This window comes from Podarcis vaucheri, assembly GCF_965113315.1.
Source record: "Podarcis vaucheri genome assembly, chromosome: 6".
In the NCBI taxonomy this organism is placed as follows: Eukaryota; Metazoa; Chordata; class Lepidosauria; order Squamata; family Lacertidae; genus Podarcis; species Podarcis vaucheri.
The window spans coordinates 59,638,063-59,665,355 of NC_138764.1; the positions used below are offsets into that span (position 1 = coordinate 59,638,063).

Consider the following 27,293-nt stretch of genomic DNA (forward strand, 5'->3'; position numbering starts at 1 on the left):
TAAACCCCACTCTGAGTGTATGATGAACTGTGAAATGGTAGAAGCAGGTGAATCCTCAATGCTTACAAAACATTCTAGATTTTATCTCAGGCCATCTCTGATACACAGAGGTGAACAGAAAGAACTACCTCTACTTCTAGAGATAAGAAAAGGAATACGATGAATGCATTCATTTCATTACTAGTCTTTGCTAGCAGTTGTAAGGGTTTCTGGAAAACTTTCAGATTATAAAAATCGTTTGTCACAAAATGAAAATGCATCTGGAGCTTACAATAATTTATGCATATAGATGTTGGTTGTGATCCAGAAGCTTCACACATGCACCTCTATAAGGAAATAGAGAATTTCAAAGCCTATATAGCCTGGATGAACTATATAGTTGCCACTGAACAGTAATCTGAAATAAATTAAAAAATTGTCCAGTAGCACCTTAGAGACAAACTTGGTCTCTAAGGTGCTACTGAACATTTTTTAAATTTTCTTATTTATTTTGACTGCGTCAGACCAACACGGCTACCTACATGAATTGGTAATCTGAAAATTATTCAACTATGGGCTCACGGCTGAGTGTCTACAATCTGACTTAAGCGTCTCCTCAATTGTGCCATTTTTTGTGCCCCAAATGAGCATTCATCATAGGACTGAATACCCCTCCGTAAACAAAGGGGGGGGGACCCCTCTGTGGTGGGATGCTGGAAGCTGTGCCCCTGAGACTCTGAGCCACCTCCTCCATGTGCTGCCAAACCACCTTAATTTCCCCCCAAGAAGAAAATTCTAAGAATCCATCACCACCACCTGTGGAAACTATACTGGGTGGTATTCCACTAAGTTTTATTCAGAGTAGACACACTGAAATTAATGAAAATGACTAAGTCAGGTCCATTAATTTCACTGGGTCTACGCCAAGTAAAGCTTCGTGGAATGCCACCCAATGCATTGTTAATATTTCTGTATAATTATATACCACACCCCCTCAGTATTTTGGCACAGTTAAAGTTGGACAGAGGTTGGAAGGAGGCCATATTGGCATGGTGCAAACCTTTGCATCTCTCTCTGCGAATTTCTTGAACATGTTGGCATATATTTTTCGGTCACGTTCGTTGTGCTCCTTTGTCTTCTTCTGACACACAGTGATTTGTGACCTGGCTGCCTTGTTTTGTGGATTCACTTCTAGCACTCTCTCAAAGTCACACTTTGCCAATTCAAATTCATTCATGAGTAGTCGTGCTTCTCCTCTTCTGTATAAGCCCTTTTCGTTGAGCTGGTCCAGTGCTAATGCCTGCAAACATACATCAGCACATTTAACATAGCTAAAATGATTCCACAGACAGAGACAACAAGAATGAGGAAAATGGGACTCAAGAAAGGATGTGGGACAGAAAGAAAATATGTCAACTGAGTATGTCTGCTCAACATGACTAACCTGACCCAAAAAACACAGCCCCTCACACACATAAACAAACCTCACTACAGCCAACCACGACAACCAACCACACACTCACAGAGTGTTTGTTGTGGGGGAGGAAGGGAAAGGAGAATGTTAGCCACTTTGAGACTCCTTCGGGTAGTGATAAAGCGGGATATCAAATCCAAACTCTTCTTCTTCTTCTTCTTCTTCTTCTAGGCCACCCCAACCTCTCTCACCACCAAGGAAATATAACAAGCAAATAGAAAGAGAACCCACACAAGTGACACTGGCACAAAATCCCACACATACACTAAGTAGAAGAACAGAAGCATTGCCCACCCCATGCACCCTCCCCCTCTTTTCTTTCCAACCCAACAGTGCATGCAACACTAACGTCTCAGAACAAATGAAACTGATCTGTAGAAAACAAAACTTCAAAAAATAATAAAAAATATTTTTTAGGGGGGGAAACTGAGTATGTATGCTGGACATAAAGTCCTGTGCTGAGGTGTTATTACAGCTTTTGTTTTAATTAAGGTTGACAACAATAGAAAAACAACAACAACCGCATACAGCTGTGACCAGGACTACCTTATAGAGGCAGGATAACTTAGATTCTCAACTTCCATTTATGGAAAATAAGAGAGGAACATTTCCCCCCCAGTCACATGGTTTTCTAGAAAAGCCTGATTCTGCCAAGTCCAATGAAAAAGAGGGCTTTTAAGCGCTCAAGAGCAAGGACATGAGTCACTGACACAGGAATAGGTAATATTCTAGAAAAACGACTTCAACCCTTAAAATGCAAACAGTACAAGGCATATCCTTTTATTTTAATGTCTCTTATATGACCAACTGGTGTCATCCAAAGATTACTGTGCATGCACAGAATGCATTTCTATGCGCACATGTGAGTGTGGGGGAGAGAGAATTACTCCACCACCACATACAGCACTTTATCCCTAAAAAAAACCTGCAGCAGAATGGCATACCATGTGGGGGGCAGAGCTGCAGAAGGGGCAGGGGAAATGGTCAACGCATGCTGAAGTGCTTGTACATAATAATCTTGGGAGCCACACTAGACATATCAAAATGACAAAGCTGAGTTTCTAGCTTATTTATTGACCTTTGTAACAAAAGCTGTTTTTCAAAAAATAGTGAAGTAACAATTAAACCTCACGTACTATATATCTGCTGCATACCCTGAAATCTTGGCATTTGAACTTCTTAATCAAAAATCCAAATCCAGATGCCAGATGTTTTTATCAGATGTTTCTATGCTGCCTCAGTTACAGATGTAAAAATAAGAGCTTCAATATTATTGAATCAAGCATAGAATTTTAAACCCAACAAGGTAATTTTCTCAAACATCCTGGCACTAAAATGGTGGAAATCTCTCCACTGATCTACAAAATGGATTTGTCTCCAAAACTAGTTGGAAATGTGTATGTTGTAGATGACAAGTCATCTTCAACTACAAATAGAACATTCAAAAAAGAGTAATATGATACAGTGACTAAATGCAAACGGATATTATGCTTAAAGCTTCCAAACAGAGGCCCAAAAGAGAGCTTACAGGCAATGTTTAGATGATGACTCACAAACCCCAGATATTTATAGTTGTACCCGTAAGCACATGCCTTACGTTTGCATAATTATTTTACTAATTTAAATGCTCTGGCTCATTTTTTAACACTTCATTCTAGCTGTGTGCTGCATTCAGAGACCTAAAGCACATAATAGTAGTTCCATTCTGAAGACTTCTAGCCAAACCCAGAATGTGGCCCATTCTAAAATAATACATATGCATGCTTAACTGATGGAAAATAGTATGCAATGCAGATAAACTCTGCTGTAGCAACATGACAGTATTAAAGAATAAACTTATGGAAATTGTAGCTATTATGTGACTGACTTTAAAACTGAAAAGGCCACTATTTCATGGCACCCCTAAAAATTTGCCTTGAGATGCTGTCATAGTTCATGTATTCCATGTACACCTGAAGGTGTTGCCTAAGAAAGTTCTTGCAACAGCAACCCCCAATTTGTGCAGGGGTTGTGTTCTGGGTCATTGCATGCTACGTCGGGGTGCATATAAGCTCACCCCACCCGCTTTCCCTGCCACTTCTAGGTTTGCAGAGATGCACGTGTGCATGGTCATGCATGCTTTGAACATGAGCAAAATGGTTGTTGCCTGCATTGTGTTCAGTTAAAGAATCATATACATTAAGGATCATATGCAGTTCTTCCCAACTCAGTTTACTGCTCATGTTTTCTGTAGTTAAAAGGGATATTCTAGAAAGGACAGCCCTACTCCTGTAATGGTCATGAACAAATCGTAGAGCAGTCAGAATACTCACAGTGAAATCCTATACATGTCCTGTCTTTTTTTACATTTTTATTTGCCTTTGCTTTGTGCTTTCTTTCACTCATTTTTTTTTTACAAATGTCAATAAACAAACAAATAAATGTCACCGAGTTCAATGTGGCTTGCTCTCAGGTAAGTGGGTACAGAATCACAGCCATAATGAGGAATCATTCCTCTCAGTGTAAACGGTACAGTACAGGGACTAAACATCTAATGGATTTGTTAAACTTATATCTTTGCTTCCAAGATGCCACAGAACTGTTGTATTCTGCAGGCAATGGCCACACAATCCATCAGCACAGGAGTATTTATAAAGTAAGGTCTATTTCTAAATCTATCAGATAGTAGTTTGTTGCCTTTTTAAGTTTTTAAAAAGATATTTTGGTATCTGTCTCTAATATGTTAAAAGAATCAGGGTCAAAGGTTGTTTGAAAGAGATATAGGGCAGGATATGACCACCACCTACCACCACTGGCCTCCCAAACCCCACATGGCCAAATGTCTCTTTACCTTATTGCAAAACTCAATAGCTTTCATATACTCCCGCAACTTCAAGTTGCACATGGCGAGATTGAGGAAGGCTGCCAACAACAACGATTCTGAAGCTTTAGATTCCCTTTCTGATAAGCCATATTCCATTTCTAACCAGGATACAATCTTCCCGTATTGAATCATTGCCTGTAGGTACTTGCCTTCCTAGCATGGGGTAAAGAAGATCAGATTATGAATGGTAATGAATGTGAAATATATTTGACTATGAAATATGTTATAATTTGAACAGCAACAGAATGAGAAGAAGGAAGCAATACAGAAGAGCTAGGTGCAACATCAATGGGAACTGAAAGTGTGGAAGTCAGGAGAGTACTAGCAAGCAGTAGTGTCATATAGTCTGGGTGCTGTCACATTCTGCCAAGACTACCATGTGCCTAGAAAGAATATTTCAGAAACCCTCCAAACCACCGCCAATATATCTCATGCCATCTCTACTCCTAGCGTCAGTCCAGCTAGGCAACGCCACCTTTGGAATGAGAAGCTGAGGTGGAAAAGAGGCATCATTAGGGTTGCTTGAGAACCACAGTGCTTCCGAAATGTCATCACTGGCAATTAAACTACAGGGCATTTATCAGAAGAAATTCCAATTATTGATGCTACTATTTCTAGACATGTTGACACAGACCTTGAAGTACACAGTCCCTTTCTCTTTGACGATGCCAGCCTGCTCTAATTTCTCTTTGGTGTCCATCTCCCAGGATTCTTTGGCCTGAAAGCAAACATGTATAGCAATAATTAGGTAATTATAAAAACAACAAACCCTGCTTCTTTCTTAGAAATTGTCTTCAGACCCCGAGACATGGTAAACTACACAGAATCTCACTATTTCCAACTTTGACATTACTTGACATTACTTATTTCACATAATGCAGTAGTGTTAGCAATGGGATCAGTGGGTAGGAAGGAATAGAGAGTATTACTATACACAAAGGGTAACCCAGGAAGCTGCCTTATGCTGGGTCAGGTCATTGTGTCCATTTAACTCAGTATTACCAACACTGACAGGCAGTGGCTCTCCGGATTCCAACAGGAGTCTCTCCCAGTTGGGGATTGAATCTGGGGTCTTCTGCACAGAAAGCACATGCTCTACCATCAAGCTATAGAGGGTACTAGGTAAGCTACACCTGGCTTTAGAAATTAAGAGCAAGTTTCAGAGTAACTAAATATTTATGGCACTAAAATTAAGGCTATGTCTTGCAAATGGGTTGTTCCAGTCCATTTATTCTTCACACACATTTGGCATGTGAGGGTTTCACTCACTATATTCATTGCTATTTTGCTGCTTGTCAAGCAGACCACTGGGCAGAGATTGGTAGAAAATATCCTGGGTGAGTTTTTTTGTCCCTCCTCTCAATCTCTTTCTTTTCCCCAGCAAGCTTACAGGATTAAACAGCAATTGTTTTAGTCTTAAAAAAATGTTTTAGTTTTGCACAATTCTGATTTAGCAGAATTGCACAATATCTGTAATAACAGAAACAAACCAGGCATGTTTAGTGCTCTGAATGTGTTGGGGGCATGTGCCAAGTTTTCTATAAATTAAGGTAATTCCTCTTTCCCACTCTTCTCCAACTAATGAACAACTTCACCTCAAAGGCGAGTATCCAGAACCTCTTCATGCCATTTTCCCAAACCTCTGTAATGATGCTTCCAGACTTGTTATTTTCAGGTGGGATTCAATCACATTCCAGAAAAATAAGTTTGCTTTGGAGCTCTTGTACAATAAACCCTCCAAAAGCGACAGGAACATGCACTGGAAAGTGTGTGATTACTTTTGTTTGATGCGACATTGTTTATCCTCCTCACAAACAAATCAGAATGCGTACTCAATAAATGGTCAATGTCATCTAACCTCCCTACAAACCAGGATGAGTGTTCAATGAAGAGTGTCTTGTACAGGATCACAGAGTGGTGGTGGGTGAAGTAAGAGGTGGCAAGGGGGGGCTTCCTGCTTGCCTCTTCCTGCTGTTTCTCCCCTCCCCTCCCCATCACCCATCATCTTCAATAGCTCTGTGCAGCAGGGCTTCTACCTACAGCTGTAAGAGACTCTTGGAGGGGATTGGAAAAATAGTGAGATGACACTCAGGACTGACTTGATTCCCCTCTCCTTCTCAGCAACATGAACAGATTCTCAGGTCCATTACATTTAAATTGAATGTTAGTTGGATAAGGCAAAGAGAGAGGTAGCGTCTTAATTCACAGAAAGATTGGCACACGCATTTCCCCACCTCCATTCAGAGCATTAAGCAGCACTACACATTTGTTTTTATTATTACAAGGCTTGTGCGAATCTGCTCCATGTGGGGAGCAACTGGTAGCAGAAGTGTGGCCATGGAAGCTACCCAGTGAAACATCACTACACATGTGCCAAATTATTCCCCCACCCAAAAAGCACTTAACAGGTTCCACACCAGCAATGACTGCAGATGCATAATAATATATTTATCAGATTTTTCCCAGTAAGGAGAAATCTGGATTAAAGGTACTTGCTGACACTTTAATGAGGATAGCATTCTGCGGATGCTGCCCTAAACTTGGGGACCCACTTCACAAATGTTTATAGCTCTGCTAAAAATCTCTTTGGAAGCACTGTCTTGTGTGATAGGATGAAAAAGTCATGAAAGTGTGAGAAACCTCTACAAATCTTTCAAGAGTAGAAAGCGTGGAGAAGAAACCAACGCCTTCCTCCTGCAAACATTCCCCAGTATAGACTATAAAAGCACAGCTCCACCTTATGTACATCTTGTTCCTTTACTATACGGTACAGAGATGGGTACATTCTCCAGCACCCCAAAGAGGGCACAGCCTGTTTGGCAATTCTGCCCTGCCCTCCTCTTAGTGCTGTTTGGCAGGACATGATTTTTTTTGTCTGCAGCCCAGGGGAAAAAAAGAAGTACAAAAGGAACAAGCCCAGAACAAGTATTGGACCCCACCCAAAACAATAAAACAAACACACTCACAAGAACACTGTGACCTTAGTTGACGTATCTGCCTTACCAAGCTTTGTCACAAACATGCAGGGGCAGGGAGGGGGAAAGAGAACAGGACATCCTAAATGTTTTCATTGCAGAAGAGATATTGTAGGTAAATGTCAGCCGTGTGTGTGTGTGTGTGTGTGTGTGTGTGTATTATAGCTGTTTACAATTGGGAAAAAAAAATCCCATTCTCACCTTTTCAAAGCTTTTCAGTGTAACTTCATACACAAGTTCAGCATTTGGCCCTATGCCAAATTTAAGCTTCCCTGCTTCACCAAATCCATATCTAAAACAAAGCATGGAAACAAAATACTAAACAAAAACAGCATAGGATGAGGCACTTAATTCAGCATTCTGAATATTTGCGCTCACGTGGAGATAACAGTGGGTAGCTACACATCGGCCCCTGGAAACAAAACAGATGTTGCCTAGGAAACCAGTGGCCAAGTAACTCATCTGTGGCAACACACACAGATTGTACACACTATACTAGGCTTATCATTACTTCCTTTGTATTTAGATTAGATACTATTATATACCTTGCTTCCTACTCAATTTTAATACCTTCTTCAATGGAACATGCATTTATTTTTCAGTAATGAGATTTTTCACAAATGTCTTAGGATCTTCAATAATCACACTAAACTTTAGAAGGGCAAATAGATAATAATATTTGGAATTATTGCCTAAATTCTTTCTACTCCAACCCTTAAAATCTGCCAGATGTGAATTATGTTACTCTATTTTTTTAAGAGAGATAATACATCAGAGGACATATGTAAGATTCCTACTATTAGCTAGCAATAGAATGTAGTTCTGGCACTATTAATTGCAAGAGCTGTATTACGATAGAAAATCATTTAACAAAAACACTTTACATGCACAATTGGTTTGCTTTAACATATTTTAATCGCCTCACTTGCGACAAAGGTTAACACAGAATATGCATGTGTTAGTAGCTTAAAGCACAGCAAGGTAATTTCCTCCCTTGCATTTCAATTTGCATTTGTATGTTGCTGTATATACCTGAGAGGGGACAGTGATGTTGCCACCCATTGCGCTTTACCTGTTTGGTTTCTTGCCTATATCCCGCAACTCCTATTCATGAGGCTATTGTCTACACATGTGCAATAGCTGACTCAAACGTACACACCAGAGCTTAACTGTAAAGTTTTCCTTTCAGATTGAAGCTGCTTTGAAGTAAAGTTACCAGACATCCCCGTTTCCCGGGGACAGTCCCCGGATTTACAAATCAGTCCCCATACAAAATCCATTGAAATTGAAAAGTGTCCCCGGATTCATTGAAAAAAATCTGGTAATCTTACTTTGAAGGAAAGCTGATCAAACAGCAGTATTTTATTTTTTAAAAACTACAGGACTGCTCTGCATTGTGGGTAACTGTGTGTGTTCAAAATCCAGCAATCAAAACACTCTGGCACACTGGAGCCACAGCCACAGAACCTGTGGCAAAATAATGTCTACATGCATCTTTGCTTACATTAGAGTTGAATGCTGTAGAAGCTGTGTAGCGTGTGCATGTGTAAGAGACAGACAGTAGTGGCCAGTATGGTGAGGCAGAGCTGTGGAGTTGCCCCCCCCCCCAAACCAGCACTGCTACAGCTTACCTGAATGGGACCAGGACAGAGCTGTGTGGTGGTGATGTTGTGGCTGTGTAAAAACATTGACAGGAGCACAATATTGGCTCTGTCAGTACATCCACACAGCATCAACCTCAACAGCTGCCCTGCTCAAGCACCAGCTCAATAAGCTGCAGCAACACCTGTGTTCAGAGGGTGGCTCCACATCTCTGCTTTATCACACCAACTACTGAAAATATTGAGAGAGACAGGAGAAATCTCAAGTTTCTTACTGTGCTCCAATATGTAGGATACAATTTTCTCCCCTTTGCATCTTCTCCAGAGCTTTGTCAATTCCAATGGGAATGTCATGGTCTTCTCCTTCTCCAACAGTGAATGCTACATCTCTGCAATCAAACATTCTGCTATCACAGAATCCTTTCAGATGGACTGTATGAGAAAGAAAACAACAATGCACTGTAAAGCACTGTTTGACTGCAAATATTTTGACAGGCATTAAAGCACTTCATGGCTAAAACACATTTTTGTCAGCATTCGGGCCCCAATATAAACCCCAAAGCCACATTGCCCATGACTCTCTGCAATAGAAATTCACCAGGAGACTTCTGTGCCATCTTTTAAATGCCTGCTGAATTTTTTTCTATTCTGTTCCATTGATTTTATTGTTTGGTTTTATGTCTTTATATTGTGGTAAACTGCTATGATGTATTAAACATCAATATATAAATACATGTCTTAAATTAGACCTCTAGCCAACAGATTTGAGTACTTCAGATGATTTCTACAGTCTTTGAAGTTTTCAGAGTCTAGTAAAAGTTTTTCTACAAATAAATTAGTTTAGTCATGTTGTGGCCCTGTTTTCAGAGCCATTGCATAGACATCACAGCTCCTAGCACTGGGCAGTAGGCTCCTGATGCAGAAGTGAGCTTGCAACTGGTGTTTTTGTATTTAAACTGGGACACAGTGTTGCAAAAGCTACTGGCACTCTGTCCCAGCATAAAAATACTATACAAGGACACCTGCATGGCACTGGCAGAGCTTCATGCTCCGGCACCGGGGTGTGGAGAGCAGGCGGGGGCGGGGCTGGCCTGCGTCCCAGGGGCGTGGAGCACCGCCCGCAGGGGTGTGGCATGGCACCTGCAGGGGCATGGCACCCACCACGCATGGGTGGGGGGAGCCGAAATGGCACCCTACTGGGATCGCGCTGCTGGGGGCGGTGCGCTCCCCCCGCACTCCTCTTCTTCCGCCAGTGCTAGCAGGGAAAGTTTCCTCTGTGACCCTGTGCAGCAATCTAGAAATCCTCTGTGTTTACTGGAGTCATGAAGGGCTCAGTTTAGAGAAAGGACTTGTTTAGCCAGGAAGGGCTACTAGACAGTCTTGCCTTGTCTTCCCTTCCCTTACTAAGCAGAGCATGCAACAATAACTGCTGTAGAACAGGCCACAGGTTGCTGCACTGTTATAACTACATACTGCTATCCATTTGTAAATCTTTGTACTTCCTGTTTGTGACTGGGCCAGATTGTGGTGCGAAGTCAAATAGTAAAATTACAGTAATACACTTGCACAATAGGAATATTACCTGGATTAACAAAGCTATGTGGACATTCTGACTGAACATCTGTTTGCATATATAAGTGCCTCCCAGAAAGAAGAAAGAAAGAGAGAGAGAGAGAGAGAGAGAGAGAGAGAGAGAAAGAACAAGTGCTGTATAAAACACTATGTTCCCATAAGGACTAACTGTGCCTTTCTGGAACAAGGACAAAGCAACACATAATGGTTAGTCTGCTTCCTGGTTTCTAAGCAGCTCTGCTGGATCCAGATATTGAGTTTTGACATGCTGACTTGTAAATCTAAGATTGATTATTGCAAAGTGTGCAAATATTGTTATAGCTGTATCTGCTAGCCAGATGCAATAAGAGCTACAAAGTTTTCTTTAAAGGAAAACTACATGATACTTAGTGCTAGAACACAACAAGGTAAAATAACACATTCACTCTCAGATATTAAATAAACTGACTTGAAATATATGCAACAAACAGTTCTGTGGCACATCTTAAAGATGAACAAATTTATTGCAGCATAGGTTTCGTAGCCCAGAGGCCACTTCATCAGGTGCATGAACTGTTCTCCTAAACCAGCAGGGGGGAATGAAATTAAAGATACCAACTTTTATTCTTCCTAAAAGAGGAAACTGCTGATCTCAAAATATAATTACAGAAACCTGGAGAACTGAATGTAAGATTGGAAAAATGAAAAACAGAGATAACCTATCCCTAGATGCCATATAAGATGGCAGGTAAAGACACGGCTGAGTTAAAGAAGGTTTGCAGGCACCACCATGAGCTTATTGGTGGTATCTGTAAAGTCTCATGCATGGACCTATGAAAGCCCTGTGAATCAGCTGATGGTCAGGGTTCACATAGCTATGTGTTTCTGATAGCTAGAGATCTCTCCTCTAGCCAAAAAGCAAGGAACAACAAGGTTCATCCTTTAAACTGTACTTGGAATGGAATGCTCACATTGTACTTGGTGCACTGAATAAGGTGGAGGGCAGGCAGCTGAGAGATCAGCACTGTTAGTGCCTCTTTCCAGAACATTCATAATAGCTGGAAAAGCAGCCCTGTGAACAGCAGGCCAGTCTCTGAATTTAGAGCAGTACTGAATTTAGAGCAATACTTCATTAAGTTGTAGATGGTTAGTCATTCATCACACACAGGGCTACAGGAACTGTACTTTCTACTCAGGTTTCTACTGGAGAGCAGCAAATCAAAGAACACAGGCTGCGAAGAAACAATTTCAATCCTGGCACACTTCCACCTCTTTGCCTAATGCTTCTAAACCTATGGTCTTCTCACCCCTAAGCCAGCGCTGTATGTTCAACCAAAAAACAAGTTTCTCATGTAAATAATAATAAAAAGAAAGCAGAACAACCCTCTCCCTTGACCACCATTTGCATAGAAAGCAAACATCAAGATTTCTAGATGTCTGCTGATCATCAAGCATGAACACCACGCAGAAACAAAAACATAACTAGATGCCAGAACTCAGCAGGGCATAATGCAACAGTATTGCAACCATCCATCATAAGCTTCATTAACATGAACAAAGACAAATCATATTAGGTATTTCTGAAGGGTGAACTTCACTTCAGTCCTAGTGACATGCACAGAAGCATATCCCTCACTTTCTCCCTATGTAGCAATCTCTTCAGTTCTGTCCTGCTTTCTACTGAAGATACCTAGCTCTTGAAGCAATTACCTACGGTGACTGGCAATACCTCTCTGGGGTTTCAGACAGGAGTCTTTCCCAGCCATAGAATCATAGAATTGTGGAGTTGGAAGGAATCCAAAGGGTCATCTAGTCCAACCCCCTGCAATTCAATGCAGCCCTACTCAGGCACATGCAGAGGGTAGGGGGCAGCTGGGTACACTTGCCCAAGACTTCAAAAGGCTAAGCTGCCTCAGACAAACTCTGCATGCACCTATCCCTATCCTGGGGATGCCAACACTGAACCTTTCACATGTAAAACATGTGTTCTGTCACTGAACTAAAATAATATACCGTAATAAACATATGATACATTATAGTATAATATATAACTGATATATAATATTATATAATTATAAAATGCAAAACTGATTTATAAATACTAAACATTATAAAAGAGCATTTCTGGAGATTAAGGACTTCTTTTATGACTCTTTCACATACAGTATATTGCCCAGCAGTGTGTAAGTATGCTCCCTATGGTAAGTCGCTGGGGAGTGTTTGGAAGGATTCTAATTACACCAGCAACATGGGAGTCTTTGGCCTCCTCAAACTGATGCTCAGTTTAGATGGGTGATGTGATTGGGTGGAAAAGACCCATGCAATCAACTCCTCCTAGGTTTCCCTTTGTTTTTCAACCAACATTGTCAAATCTGTGGCTGGGTTCAAAAGTAACAGTCTTCAGCCAAATAAGCTCCTTCCAGAGTTTGTTAAACTACCATTACCCAGCTGATGACACAGGAAATCATTTCAGTTTAAGAAATGGAAGAAATCTTTGTGAAAGCTGGGTGCACAAGGGAAAGAGTAAGGAGGGAACACATGGCACACAGCTCATTTTCGCCCAAATAAATCATGATTTATTGCACTGAGATCAATGTGCCTGATCGTGGTCTATGTCTCAACGGCTCTCAACCTGTCCTCAACTCCTCCCACCCCCATTATCCCCAACTGACACACTGTACTAATATTATTTCTCTCAGTTGCTTTCAATCATACACTGCGCAAAAAGTAGCAGCAAAAAACCTTAGTTCCTGTATTTGGGATTCAATCAGTGTGAACTTTGTTATCTCTATGCCCTCAGTCCTTGAAAGTCCTCACAAAGCCATTTTTGGAGGGTTTAGATTTGCAAACTTTTATACTTCTCCATACCCAGGAAACCCCCTAACTGTACAGAAACATGTCCCTTATTTTGGGGTGCTTTTCTTTTGCTTCCAAGTTGATAGGTACTTTGGACAACCCCCATTCATTATTAGAGGAAGTGATTTCATATGAATTGTATAAACATGATATCAGAAAAACTCCACAACTTGATTATCAAAGTTACTTAAGTGCTGCCTAAAGCAGATCATTTGGATAGAATTACACTTGGATTACACAGTCAGAAACTCTAGCCAGACCAGGGAACATCACTTCAGCTGCTGAGCTAACTTATTGTTCTCTCAGTGCCTAGAGCAATTTTGTTTTGAAGAGCACAGAACACTGTGTTCTGAATGTGGCTGGCACATGAACTCTGTGCACTGACAGCAATTTGTACTCTGATTAAAACAGCAGAGGGGCTGTAACACAACTTGGAATGCAAATATTCAACTGCAGCCTGTGTTTTAGGAAGCAGAGATGTGAATTATGCCCCATCAGTCAAGCTAATAACACTGTCTACAAAAATTCTGCTCAAAGACTTCAGTTCTACTCCATGCATATTTCCTCCCATTCTAATTATAGCAGTAATATAATTGCCAGGAATCTTTGTATCAGCTCCCAAGTTAATATTGGGTTTTACTAAAACTGAGCAGAAACACTATCAGTTAAAGCACAGTTGCCGAGGTTTTACCACCTGCTTGGCTTCTAAATGCAATCATAACTACTCTTCTGGTTTTCTGCCAACCTGCTCTATTCAAGTCAAATTATCAGCACATTTCCACTTCACAGTAGCTGACGAGTCTGAAATGCAGCTCTCAATCCAGAGGCATTTATCTACTGGAACAAGAAACAGAGGTAGTAAACATAAATTTAGTTTCTTCAAAACATCCCATCTCTACTTCTGCTTTACTGACAATATGGGGACCAACTGGGGGCAGGAAGGTGGGCACTTGGTATCACTGTCTCTTAACGTGCCCAATTTCCCCTGGGTTATACTTCATGTATTCTGAAGACTGCTGCAGATGGCTTTATTTCCATGATTCTCACAAAGCAGCTGTTCAAAGGGAATAAACTTAATCATTAAATTAATATCTCTGCTTTAGTTTAAGAGTCATGTTATTTTCGTGAACCACACAACTAAATCTATAAGTGAAAACACTTCTGAATTAATAAACTAATCAGGAAAAGAACAAATTGCTAATAAATTTACAATTCAGTTCTGAACATGACTACTCAGAATTCTCATTGGGAGTTGAAATCCTAATTGAAAAGCCTTTTGCTGTAGGCACACTTTATTGCAAGGAAGTCTAATCTAACTCAGTGGGACTTGAGTACACATGTCGGATCATACTACAAAAACTTTTCTTATTCCATGTCAACAAGCAAGTATTACTTAGGCAGATAAATTACTTGTTGCATAATAAACTGTAAAACGTACTTCATTAGTATACAAATAGCAACCTTAAAAAAAGGTGTCTGCAGCTTACCAATGAAGTTTCATTGGTTTGTTTTTCTCATGTGGGAGTTGTGGTCTGGCACAAATGTTCCAACCAAGAGGAAGGGAGGGAGAGCCCTTGGGAACTTCCAGCTTGCTAGAAAGAAGCTTCTTGGAAGACTCCACTAAACTACCCTACTGTTCCTGCAACAACCCCTTTGGACATGTTTTTAAACTTGAAATAAACCACAGACTTCAACAGCTATTTCCTGTAAACCTCAATCATCCAGGATTTAGCCAAGTGGGGAGGGAGGAAGAATAGGTAGCCTTATTCCCAAAGGAGAGGCAACATAAAACTGACAATATGCTACCTGGTTTTAGATACCGTATTTTTCGCTCTATAACACGCACCCGACCATAACACGCACGTAGTTTTTAGAGGAGGAAAATCCGTAGGCATGCCACCCGTAGGCATTCCCTCCATAACACGCACAGACATTTCCCCTTACTTTCTAGGAGGAAAAAAGTGAGTGTTATGGTGCAAAAAATACGGTACCTATCACAAATGTGCCTGCCACTACATGCCTTACATAATGAGTTCAGAAGAAAAACCTATGTGAGATTGCAATCATAATCATATACAAAGCATGGTTTTGAGACTGATAAAGGATGCTGTATGGTGTGTCCCAAAGCACTATCATTACAATTATGCATCCAGAATAGCAAGCTGTCTTATTCCAGGTAAGATCGATGGTTTATATAGTTCTGTGCTGCTGACAATGATTGACAGCTGCTCTCCAAGGTTTCAGGAAGGACCTTTCCTAGCCCTATCTGCAGATACCAGGGACTGAACCTGAGGCCTTCTGCTTGCCCAGCATGTGCCCAACTACTGAACTTCAAGATCTGAACACTGTAAATGAGGACACTAAAGCCTGGATTATCCATTTTTACACCTTCCAGCTTTCTTCCGTTTACCAGTTAGAAATCCTGCAGCCAAAAATTTACAGCTGTAGAATTTAAGGATGGTTTGCAGTCATTACCACAGGGGTCCTTATGACAGAAAAAGGATTACTATGACTCAGAACTCAGGTGACCTACCAGCAAACCCTTCCCTCAGCAGCTAACTGCCCTCGCTTTAGAATATTTTCCATTAAGCCATGGGTGAGGAACCTGGGGCTCTTCAGATGTTGTTGGACTCCATTGCCCCCAGCTAGCATGGCCAGTCATTAGGGATAAAAAGATCCGTAGTTCAGCGACATCTGATGGGCCACAGGTTCCCTACCCCTGGGCTACACCCTCAGAACCCAGTAGCCCTGGTGCTTATTCAGTTGGATTTACCAAGAAAAAAGATTCAGTGTCTTCTAAACTGAAACCAGGAACTGGATAGCAGAAGAGGAAAGGTCTTTGTTACAGATTCTAAAACAAAAGCACAACTGTTTTTCAAAGCCTATTGAGTGTTAATACTCAGCTTTTCAAACAAGAACAGTTCTCAAACAACAACACCCCCATTGCTTTTGTAAACTGAGAGAAAATGAAGCTTCATGTGGAACATATATTTGGTAGATTAGATGTTCATCAAAGCCTGCAAGAATATGGGGTGTGCAAAACTATGGAGTTAATCAAATTGTCTGAAGCTGCCAGTTCCCTGGCAGATGAAAGTAACTGAAAGTGCTTAAAGTGCTAGATGTGTCTTTGTTAAATAGGTCAAAGCCTTAAAAGAAACATTACGTGGTCATCAGCAAGCAGGTGCACATTCTGATCTGTACTGAATTTCAGCTGTGACAAGAACAGAAGAAACATGGAATTCTGAAGAATCGGGGATGAACCCCATGAAGTAAGTGGCTACTTCAAGCTGATAACAAAGCAGAGAAAGATGAAAAGGCTCAGGTTTCAAGAATGTACCTGATGGAGGGTGAAAAAGGAATAGGCAAAATTGAGAAGAAGATATCAGAAAATAGGGTGACATGGGGAAATGTAGCTGTAAGAATCTGGGCACATGAGATCAGGAGTAAAAACTGATGGTTGAAAGGTGGTTCAGCACAGTGGCTAAGCAACTGAGCAGTGAAATCAGAAAATCTCTGGTTTGATTCACTAGGCCTCCTTTGACAAGCTACTCTCTCTCAGCCTCAGCTCATCTGCAGTATAGTGGAATAATAATACTGATTTTCCTTACAGGGTTGTTGTAAACATTTCACTTGAATCCTCTAAACAAAGCTAAGTCTTATTATTATTATTATTAGGTTGGAAGGACAGGTTTTGGAGCTGATGTTTGCCAGGGCAGTTAGTTCATATATTTCTGTCTCTATAAATAAGAGCTGGTAAAGAACAGAGATAGCAAAGTACCCCTAGATTTCAAATGCTCCAAACAACTGACATGAACATCCTTGCAGTCCTGCATGCAAACCAACACTCACTTTGTACAGCAGCTCCTTCGTTGGGATTGGAGTATCCTTCACCTTTCTGTTTGATTCTGCGGATGATGCCTCCATTCTCAAATAAATCCTCTCCCTTGAAATCTAGCAGCTCAATCTGAAAATAATGGTAACAACAATAAGACCAAACTTCAAATGTGTGATAATCCACAAGGGTTGAAACACTCACAAACACTGGATCTATGGGCTAACTCACATGGGCCATCCTTCTAGTCAGCTGCTTCCACTACCACCCTACACATGAATTATTCACTCCATTCGTAGCATCTGCTCCCATATTTCTCATGGATAGCCATCTCCTTATCACACAGATTTACCATAAGCAACAAAAAAGCATCAACTGCAAGCAGAGTTCTCATGTGAACCCAGCCCTAAACTACCGCTCTTAGAACCAATGAGTGGGGATCAAAATATGCCCAATCTACAAAGAGTCTGACAAAACAATGAGAAAGAGAAGCAAGCTAGTGAAGTCCCACAATATAGCAAATGCTACCTTATCTGCATAAGGCCTCACTAGAAAAAGTCATAAATTGTAGAAATCTGGAAACAACTTTTCCCCAGATTTAGGGTGCAATCAGTCTACTACACTGCATTCTATAAAGAATTATAAGACACAGATTTGATGTTTTGTTTGCATATACAATGGAACCTTGGATTGCGAACGTGATCTGTATGGGAGGCACATTCGCAACCCGCAGCGCCGTGTCTGCACATGCGTGTGACGTGATTCGGCACTTCTGCGCATGTGCAAAGCGCAATTTAGTGCTTCTTCACATGTGCGAGCACCGAAACCCAGAAGTAACCCGTTCCAGTACTTCTGGGTTTGGTGTGTCTGTAACCCGAAAACGCGCAACCCGCAGCATTCGCAACCCAAGGCATGGCTGTATTCCAATGACTCTGAGGTGACTAAGAGCTTGCAGGCACAGCAGGCATATGAGCAAATCACTGTGCCGCTCCCCCTGGAGGGTTGCTAGGTGCTCAAATATCCAGGGCGCAAACCAAGAGGGTACCAATTGGCAAAAATGTTGCATATGTTCATTTATATGGATATATGTGTTAATTTGGAAATAATTATTGGAAGGCAAATGCTGTGGAGGAGTGGGGGCAAGGACTCCTGCTGTGGGCAAGCTGAACCCCAATATGTCTGCTTTCTGTCTTTGCTACTTTGCAACTTTCTGGCTTCAATATACAGAGAAATGGAAATGGTTTTTGGAAACAGTTGTGTGGGGTTCACTTTTTTCAGGAATGTATTTTGAAAAGTAATTACCGTGGTACATCAGGTTACAGACACTTCAGGTTATAGAAGCTTCAGGTTACAGACTCCACTAACCCAGAAATAGTACCTCGGGTTAAGAACTTTGCTTCAGGATGAGAACAGAAATCATGCTCTGGCGGCACAGCGGCAGCAGGAGGCCCCATTAGCTAAAGTGGTGCTTCAGGTTAAGAACAGTTTCAGGTTGAGAACGGACCTCCAGAATGAATTAAGTTCTTAACCTGAGGTACCACTGTATTATTATTAGTATTCTGGAAAGATAGGAGCTGGGAAAAGCAGTGAAGGATGGTTCCTTCTTGGAAACTAAGTTCCTATGAGGTGGAGAACAGTGGCAAGCCAGCACTGGCTAAAAAGTAAAAAGTACTCAGTGCTTACCCAGTCTCTGTCATTACTGCATATGTTAAGAATAGAGAGTCAGGCTGACCCAGAATGTCTACCTCTGTTCACCTTCTGCCACAGCCTGCAGAGCCGTAATGTGCCCCTGCTGCACAATGCTAATGAATTTATTCATGAATCACAACTCCTCCCATTCCAGCATGATGTCCACAAAATTTTGAAGAGTTGCAAAATTGGATAACAAATATTCTCCCCTCAAATCTGCATTTTCCACCCCAAGCTGATTTTCCAACATTTGAAGCCTATGCCTACTCACTCTCCAAATTGCACATCCCATTATAAAACAGTGACAGCATAGGATTTTCCCCAGTCAGCAAGGTTCTCCCCTCTGTTACATTTGAACAGCAAGCATTACTGCAGTAAGAGTAGGGTAATTAGAGGGTAGAAGAGCGAAAATGCTTGCATTGTGCCTTAAAATGTTTGCACAAGCCCTAAGCTTTGGGGCTAGCTATATATCACACAAAAAAGCTAATAGGGTCACAATATTAACTTCAAAAATACACACACACCATTTTGGGAGAGGAGGGGATGATTCTGAGTAGGCAAAAAGAGGACACAATTCTTGTCCCCCAAATCATAGCTTAAAATTCTCTCCTAAACAGCTTTTCTCCCCATGGGGTCCAAAATGTCTGGGCTCAAGTAGAGAAACAGCAAGCACCAAAATAATTAAGCACCCTTCCCTTTTGTTTTACGAATCAACGGTGTCCCTTGGAAGCTGTTTTTCTTTGAAAGAACAAATACAGGTAGGTTGGTTGATATAGCCATTTCCAACCTGGGAGGAGAGGGGGTTGTGGGCAGAAATCCCTCCCACATCCCATGCGGGGGCTGGCCATTGCCCCCGCGAGATTAGGGAATCCCCGGGCGTGTCAGCGACCCGGCCCGCCAATCGGCGGACCGGGGAGGCGTGGCCTAGCCTATTTAAGGCTAGGCACGCCCGGGGACCGCCCTCTTTGCCCCTTGCCAGCTGAGCGGTTTTTTTTCCCCATCCCACCCACCCCTTAGGTTTTAGGTAGCGTTGACCTTGCTATGGACTTCGGTTGGTCGCCGCAAGGGGCCTGGTAGGAATTTTTCCAAGTTGGCACACTTCAAGCCTTTTGGTTTTTTTGCCTACCTCGTAGCAAACGTCACAACTTATTCGGTATTGGCAGTTAGGCATTGGCAGGGGTCAATTGGTATGCAAATAAAGGGGGGAAGGAAACGCCATCACCTTCCCCAAAAAGAAAAGGGTAGTCCGGTAGAGGACTCCGGGGGGGGCGTTGCCTTGTCCGAAACCTAGGGGGGTAAGGGCCTCCGGCACGCCCCAGAGCAGTGACACCCGTTGGGATCCTAGTTGGTGTACTTCAACAGGACTCCCACGGCTTGTGGACAACCCATGCCGGGTAGTCGATAGGAGCCAATGCCTAAGGCCAATACCTTCCAATTCTGTAATCAATAAAGTTGTGGCCTTTTATGCCCATTAACCTTAAATACTGTGTCCAGTGTCTTCATTTCACATGGGGGAGGGGACTTGCTACGCAATGGGGTTCAACATGTTTCCACATAATGTGTGCTATAGCCCCTCTGTCTGCATCCTTGCCAACTCTTCCAATTCTGGTGGGCAGGAATAGGGAGGCAGAGAGATTACTGGGAAAGAGGTGAAGAGTTGCCTGAATTTAGTTTCACCTTCAATGGGCTGATGATTAGTGTTATCAGAATTAACAGTGGCACCCCACTTTATTTAGATCCAAAAACAGTATATGTATTTTTCCTGGGCTATCAATCAAAGTGGTCCCCAACTGCATTTTAGCCTTTACAGGAAGATTCCCATGACAATATCCTATCTAGTTAACTCAGGGCCTCTCCCAACACTGTGGAGTTTAGTGGATGGATTCATGATCATTGCTAGTTTGCTTCACTTCTGCCCATAAAACATTGTGCTGCATATCTGCTATTACTGGCAAATTACACTCACTAGGTAACAATGTACTTAGTCAAAATAAAATAAGCAAATAAAGATACACTTACCTCAAAGAAGAGTGTTGCATTTGAGGGGATCTTTGGGACACTGCCAGCAGAACCATATGCATATTCTGGTTTACACAACAGGTGGCAGATCTCCCCCCTTTTCATGGTGGCAACCCCAATATCCCATGCCTTAATGACCTGGCCTAATAACAAGAAATTTCAATTAAAAAGTTTCAGTTAGTAAGCTTACCAAAGCAAGACACAGACACGTTTTTTAAAAAAAACATTTACAATTTGTGATCATTTAGACATGTACAGTGTAGTAGTCAAATAACCGAACTGTTATGCAAAATCCATGATACTAAACTGTGTGTCTCTATTGCTTCTGCATCAGATAGTTGCTCAAGTATGTTGCAGTTTATTTTTGTTTACGTACACTGTTATCTGAAAACAAACCAGAATATCACACAAGGAATGTTAAACCATCATTTAGCACTAGCAGCCTTCACTTGTCACTTTTAACCTTGGTTATGATTTAAAGGTGAACACACATCATGCTGATTCCCAGTGCAAAAACTGACTGCTTTGCACCTCTCTGCTCCTGCCATGGCTGCTGAGTGCTTAGCATTATGTCTGAACCCCGGTTCAAGGTTTGTTCAGAGAGAGAGAGATAGATTATCAAGCTTGGGTTCAGTTTAGCCCTTGGCATTAAAGCAGGATTGGTGAAGGAGTGAAATAGCTGTGATTTTCACACTGTGCAGTAGCAGGCTGCATGTTCACTTTTAAACCACATTTAAAGTTTATGGTTGAAAGCATGGGTGGAGAAGATTTTTCAGCTCATGGGCTGTGGTGCCATCTAGGCAACTTTCCAGGGTGCACATGGGAGTGGTAGGTGGGGCCAGAGGCGAAAGTGGGCAAGACCAAAGCAAATGAGAATTTTACCTCTGCAAGGTAAGCTAGTTTCTACACACACTTACACACTCCTCCCTACCTTCCAATCAGGCAAGCAAGAAGCATGATCAGATTTCAAGGAAACTTTCAAGGAGAGTATAAAGTAGGGTCTGGGGTGGGGTGTGACCTGGGAAAGAGTCCAGAGAGGGCTGGAAGGCTATATATGGCTCCCAGGGCTCAATGTTTCCCATCTCTGGCCAAGGCACCTATCATTTAAGAACTAGAGCAAGGCTGGGGACAGAAGAAAAGTCAACGTACCCCAATGGAAGATGGAGCACATGTTAATTCCAAACATGGCCATATGAACAAATATCATAAGAACAGCTTGCTGGGTCTATGGAGCTGTAGCTATTAATTTTTGGTAATCCATTTATTCCAAAGAACTCCCAAAGCATAACAAAACTTATAAAAGCAAAGAGGCAAGTAAAGCAAACCAATACTTTTTTTAAACCATTAAATGCTTGCCAGAAAGCAATGATCTTATTTCTGCTGAAAGATCCTCAGCTTCAGTATTTCATATACCAGTTAGGCATTCTACAAAGATGGGCATAATTACAGAAAACGTATCTCAGTGGAACACACTGCAGCTGAGGAGTAGAGCACACTCTCAGGGGCAACTCCATCCGTAATTTTTTTTTCTTCATTTATTCCAGGTTACAGTAACTGCCAATTAATATGCTCATTCTTGTTTGAATTCAGGTATAGAAGACAAACTTGGGAGTTTAAAACCTCTAAATAATAATCATAAGACTCTAAAGGGTTTGTGAATTATTAGTGATACTTCATGAAAACATTTGCCCTAATAAATCTGTTTCCTGCATTGCAGGGAGTTGGACTAGATGACCCTTGGGGTACCACCCAACTCTACAATTCTGTGATTCTATGTTAGTTTTTAAGATGCCACAATCCTTAACAAGCTGTTGATGCTACAGACTAACAACGACTGTGTGCTGATTAACACATACTTTGTTTTACTACATTCTGACAAATCAAAGGAAACAGAAAGATGTCAACACTCTCAATGCGACTGTGTCCAGAGAACAGTAAAGGGAAACAAAAAGTGAACATTTTGTTAATGATCAAAAAGGATTGTCCTAGAGCAGTGGTCTGCGGATCCTAGGGGGTCCTTGTAACCCACCCAGGAGGTCCGTGGCACCATTCACATAAAAAAAAACTACCATGGAGATACATATCAATTTTTTCAGAAGTAAGGGGGTCCATAGTTTGGCTTTTGAAAAACAGGGGTCCACTTAGCTAATTGGGAACCACTGCTCTAGAGCCCTAGAGTTATAATTTAATGAGTAGTAACTACACTCTTTTAATCTATTATTTTCTTCCTGCCACTAAACAGATTCCTAGTTATTTGGATTAACTATAGTAGGACTGATGAGTACATTTAGAGGTGCCCTTTCTGGTAGCAGGTGCCAAAGAAGACTGTTGCCTGAGACTTAGGAGAGGTGCTGCCAATGGCCTCTTTCAGTAAAAGGCAGCTTCATATGATCACACAGGTTTCTGCCATTGAGATGGCAGGCTGAACAACGAGATTCTTTTCCTTTGTTGCTCTGTGATTAGGTCTGAAAAGTAATAGCAAAACAAGACATCTTCCAATACTCAGCTTTTTCCCTGCTTGCTCTCAGTCACACAGTCTTTCTGAAAACAGGATTATAAACCAACTGTAATTTAATTGGCAAGAACCCATTTTATATCCCTAAGGCTCTCTTTACCTTTCTCCACCTTTTCCATTCTTTACCTTTGCCCAGGCTGAAGATAAATGGCTCATTCCTGTCACGGCTGGAATCAAACTTTTTCCCATTGGCCAGCTTTCCTTTGTAGTGGACATAAACCTTATCTCCAATCATGGGAGACTCATCATTATTCCCTGGCCTCTTCACAATCTAGAATGAAGATATGGGGGAAAAATTGATATAAGAAATAAGAGCTCATGTGCATCGGATAACCTATTCTAGAGCAGTGTTTTTCAACCTTTTTTGGGCAAAGGCACACTTGTTTCATGAAAAAAATCACGAGGCACACCACCACTGTGTGCGGAGAGGGAGATGTCAGAGCCCCGCTGCTCTCTATGGGGAATCGGATGAGAGCAGACCGCCTGTCCGTTCTCATCCGATCCCATCCGATCTGATTCCCACCCAGGACGGATGGGAAATAGGGTGGACACAGTCCGGCGCCCGCCTAGTGGGCAAAAATTTGACTTTTTTAAAAAAAAAACCTTAGGCTTATTTTTACTCATGACAATATTTCTTAAAAATATTACATCTGCCTTTGAGAAGAGAGAGTATCATATTTTTATAATGTGGAAAAATAAACTCTACAGACATCCCAAATTGGCACACAAGTGCTTTAAAATAACATCCTCTCACAGGATAATTCCAAAGGGGTGCTTTGCTCCCACCCTGTTTACCCAATTATTCTTTAAACACACTGGACTGCATGAATGGGTATAAGACGAGAATACCTAAAAACAGTAAAATGTTTATTTTCTTAGAAAAAAAAGAGGGATTCAAACTGATTGTGGTCACAACGTCCATCTGTTTAACCTTGAAGTCCCCCCCCCCCGCGCGCTCTCCTTCCTTGGTGCCTCTCGCTCCCCGGAGAGGCCGCCCAGCGCGGGGCTCTCGCCGTCTGCCTGCCTGGCTGCCTGCGAGCTCGGCGGGCAGCGCCTCCGTCCGCAGCGCCCGCCTCGCGGCTCTCGAGTGGCGCTTGCCCGGGAGGACACGCCGGAGCCCGGGAGCTTCTTCCTCCGCCCCCCGGAGCCGGAGCGCCGCTTGGAGCGCCGAGGAAGGAGAGCGCGCCGGGGGGGGACTTCAAGGTTAAACAGATGAGAGCCGCGAGGCGGGCGCTGCAGATGGAGGCGCTGCCCGCCGAGCTCGCAGGCAGCCAGCCAGGCAGACGGCGAGAGCCCCGCGCTGGGCGGCCTCTCCTCACCGCCGCCGCGGCACACCAGGCAACATCTCGCGGCACACTAGTGTGCCGCGGAACAGTGGTTGAAAAACACTGTTCTAGAGGGTCTTTCGTGTTGGTTCAGTACACTGATTTGTAAATTTGCGCTCTACATCCATATACGGGGAATGAGGGATATCTGAAAATCTATCACTAGATTGCAAATGAGGAATTGTATATGGATCACTTCCTAGAAATTATACTACTGTCAATCCATTCACAGTTGTATTTGATGAACTTCAATCTATTAGTTTTCATTGTTTTCTAACCCAGAAATACAGGGCTGATTCATACAACCAAAAGCTGTTATTATATGCTTGGTCAATCAGCCATATGAGGGCCAATAAAAATAAACAAAATCACAGTGGACAGTGGCATACATTACAGAAGGCCACACAAAGTAGATCTAGAAGAGTTTCATTATAGGCCCAAATCTCTGTTCATCATATGATGATGCCTAGTCTACCACATATAGCAGAATGAGGTAAAGAGCTTTACCCACTCCAGGCTAGGTAAGGTAGGTTGTGATTCCTTAAGGACAAGCCTTTTAGTTGTAACATTTAATTTGTCCATTCATCTAGCTCCTCCTCATCCTTTTACATTTACCATTCAGGTGCCAATCTAGACCTCCAAGGGCTGCCCCCAAACTTAATTTTCCGGCAAACGCAGTCTGAGTATCTTAAGATTTTCAACTGGTTTTTGATAGCCAAGAATAAGGTCAAATAGAGATGGAGTTTTAAAACTGGCAGAACCTGATAAATATTATTAACTAATTGTTACAGTGGTGGGGAGGGAGACATCAGTGGCACTTCATAAGACTATTTCCTAATTGCCCAAGGCCCCTAAAAGAGGGATGGGTGTTGGTCTTCATCTGTATTCCTTCTCCTTGACTCCAGGTTTCTTTTGACTTTGAGGTAAGCTTTGGAAGTCCTTTATGATCTGGTCTTTCAAATCTACTGTTCCTTACATAAGGTTTTCAAAAACATTTTTAACATCTTGTGATTTTCTTTCCTCCTCTGTTCACAAGCCTTTGGAATGGGTCAAGTGATGAATAAAATAAAATGAAATGAAGGTGAGGTAATTGCAAAATCAATGTAAAGCACTTATATATTTGCTCCAATTACACCATTCAATGGATTTATCACACACTGAGAATTTTTGTTTTGTTGTATTATGTTAAGGGGATATTTTCACAGCAGAATTAAGAATCTCTGCCTTGCTGTAATGGGAACAGTAAGATACTGGTGTTTGTCCAGGAGCTAGAAAGGAACATTTAATTAGCTTCTTCAAAGCCTCACCTTCAGAACTCCTTTGTCTTTGTTTGGCGTGATATCCTCGCCTTGTTCAACAAGAGTTGTTCTCTGGACATCTCCTTCCTTCTTTGTAGCCTCATCAGTTGTCATGGTCTCATTTCACAGACACAACCTTTAGAAACACACACAGATGCAAACAATGAGTGAAGAATGATAACCTGTCCTACTTGGGTTCAAAAAACCCTTAAAGACTGGTGTTTATTATGTCAGCATTGTAAATAATAAAAGCTGAGCCAGTATGAATAGAGTAATAAAACTTAACTCCTTATTGGAATCCCTGGACATTCTAACAGAATAATTCAGAGGCAAATACTCATGAAGCAGATTACAACACACATGAATCAATCAAATTCATTAATCTGTGTTTTAGATATTCTCCATCGTACATGGAATATGTGAGAAGAAGTTGGCCCAGTTATGCTCTCTCAGCCTAACTTACCTCACAGGGTTCCTGTGATGACAAAATGGGAGTGAACCATGTATGCTACCTTGAGCTCCTTGAATGATAGGCAGGATATAAAGCGTAATAAACACAATAAGTAGGCCTAGTCTTCTTATTAGTCAACCACATACTCTGTCACTATACCAAATGACTTTCAATGTATTGCCAAATACCAGAGCAATCCAAATTCCTAACCAAGAACAACAAGGTGGTAGCTCTAACCCCATACTGCCCATGCCTGCCAGCACAAAAGGTGATGGTGCCGTAACATGCCCCATTTTGAGGTTGTTAGCTACTACTGGTGGTGCAACCATGGAAAATACCTTCGTATCTGCTGTGGCAGAGCATCCCCAGCAGTAATTTTCTCTACCAGTCTCAGGCCTACACACATTAACCCCTTCAGCCATCAACATCAGAGGGTTAGTCTTATGCCTCAAGACTAGCTCTTCTCAATAAGAAAACTAAACCTTATGCTCTGAACTACTCACTGTTTAATGGTAACAGCACAGTTTGTACCAAAATGGCCAACCAACTGGAATTACACCAAACCAGACTGTTTCCATTCTTCTCCACCCTACCACCACCAAACTTCAGCATGCAAACTTAAAATGCAGTATTTGCATTCTTCAACAGACATGTGTGGTTAAGAGTGTACAGTATATGTCTCTGGACACACTCAACTGGACACAGCTCCTACAAGGAAGACAGGCAGAAGGTAGATCAGAATCTACTGGTAGATGTATGGATGATCTGTGGTAGATCAGAACAGTTCTTGACTCCCAGTATAATAAGAATAGTAAGCAAAAAAACCACCTAGTCTGCCATAGCCTAAAATCAACGGCTTTTCTCT

The 27,293-nt window shown here is 41.8% G+C and overlaps 1 protein-coding gene across 5 annotated transcripts in view; it reads right to left on the bottom strand.

Annotated features, from left to right (window-relative positions):
• The window catches only part of FKBP5 (FKBP prolyl isomerase 5), a 54,761-nt gene that overhangs the window by 8,943 nt on the left and 18,525 nt on the right, over positions 1-27,293 (bottom strand). For 3 of the 5 annotated variants that reach the window (XM_082228228.1, XM_082228229.1, XM_082228230.1), the window contains 9 exons: positions 25,987-26,113; positions 23,481-23,625; positions 20,840-20,982; positions 17,149-17,263; positions 9,168-9,324; positions 7,493-7,583; positions 4,951-5,034; positions 4,284-4,469; positions 1,040-1,279 (listed from right to left, as the gene is read on the bottom strand). In XM_082228228.1, coding sequence (XP_082084354.1) covers positions 1,040-1,279; positions 4,284-4,469; positions 4,951-5,034; positions 7,493-7,583; positions 9,168-9,324; positions 17,149-17,263; positions 20,840-20,982; positions 23,481-23,625; positions 25,987-26,091 — 1,266 coding nt within the window. In that variant the 5' untranslated portion in view covers positions 26,092-26,113. Of the gene's footprint in view, positions 1-1,039; positions 1,280-4,283; positions 4,470-4,950; positions 5,035-7,492; positions 7,584-9,167; positions 9,325-17,148; positions 17,264-20,839; positions 20,983-23,454; positions 23,626-25,986; positions 26,114-26,440; positions 26,465-27,293 lie in introns of those variants that run through there. The other 2 variants (XM_082228231.1, XM_082228232.1) reach the window with 2 other exon arrangements.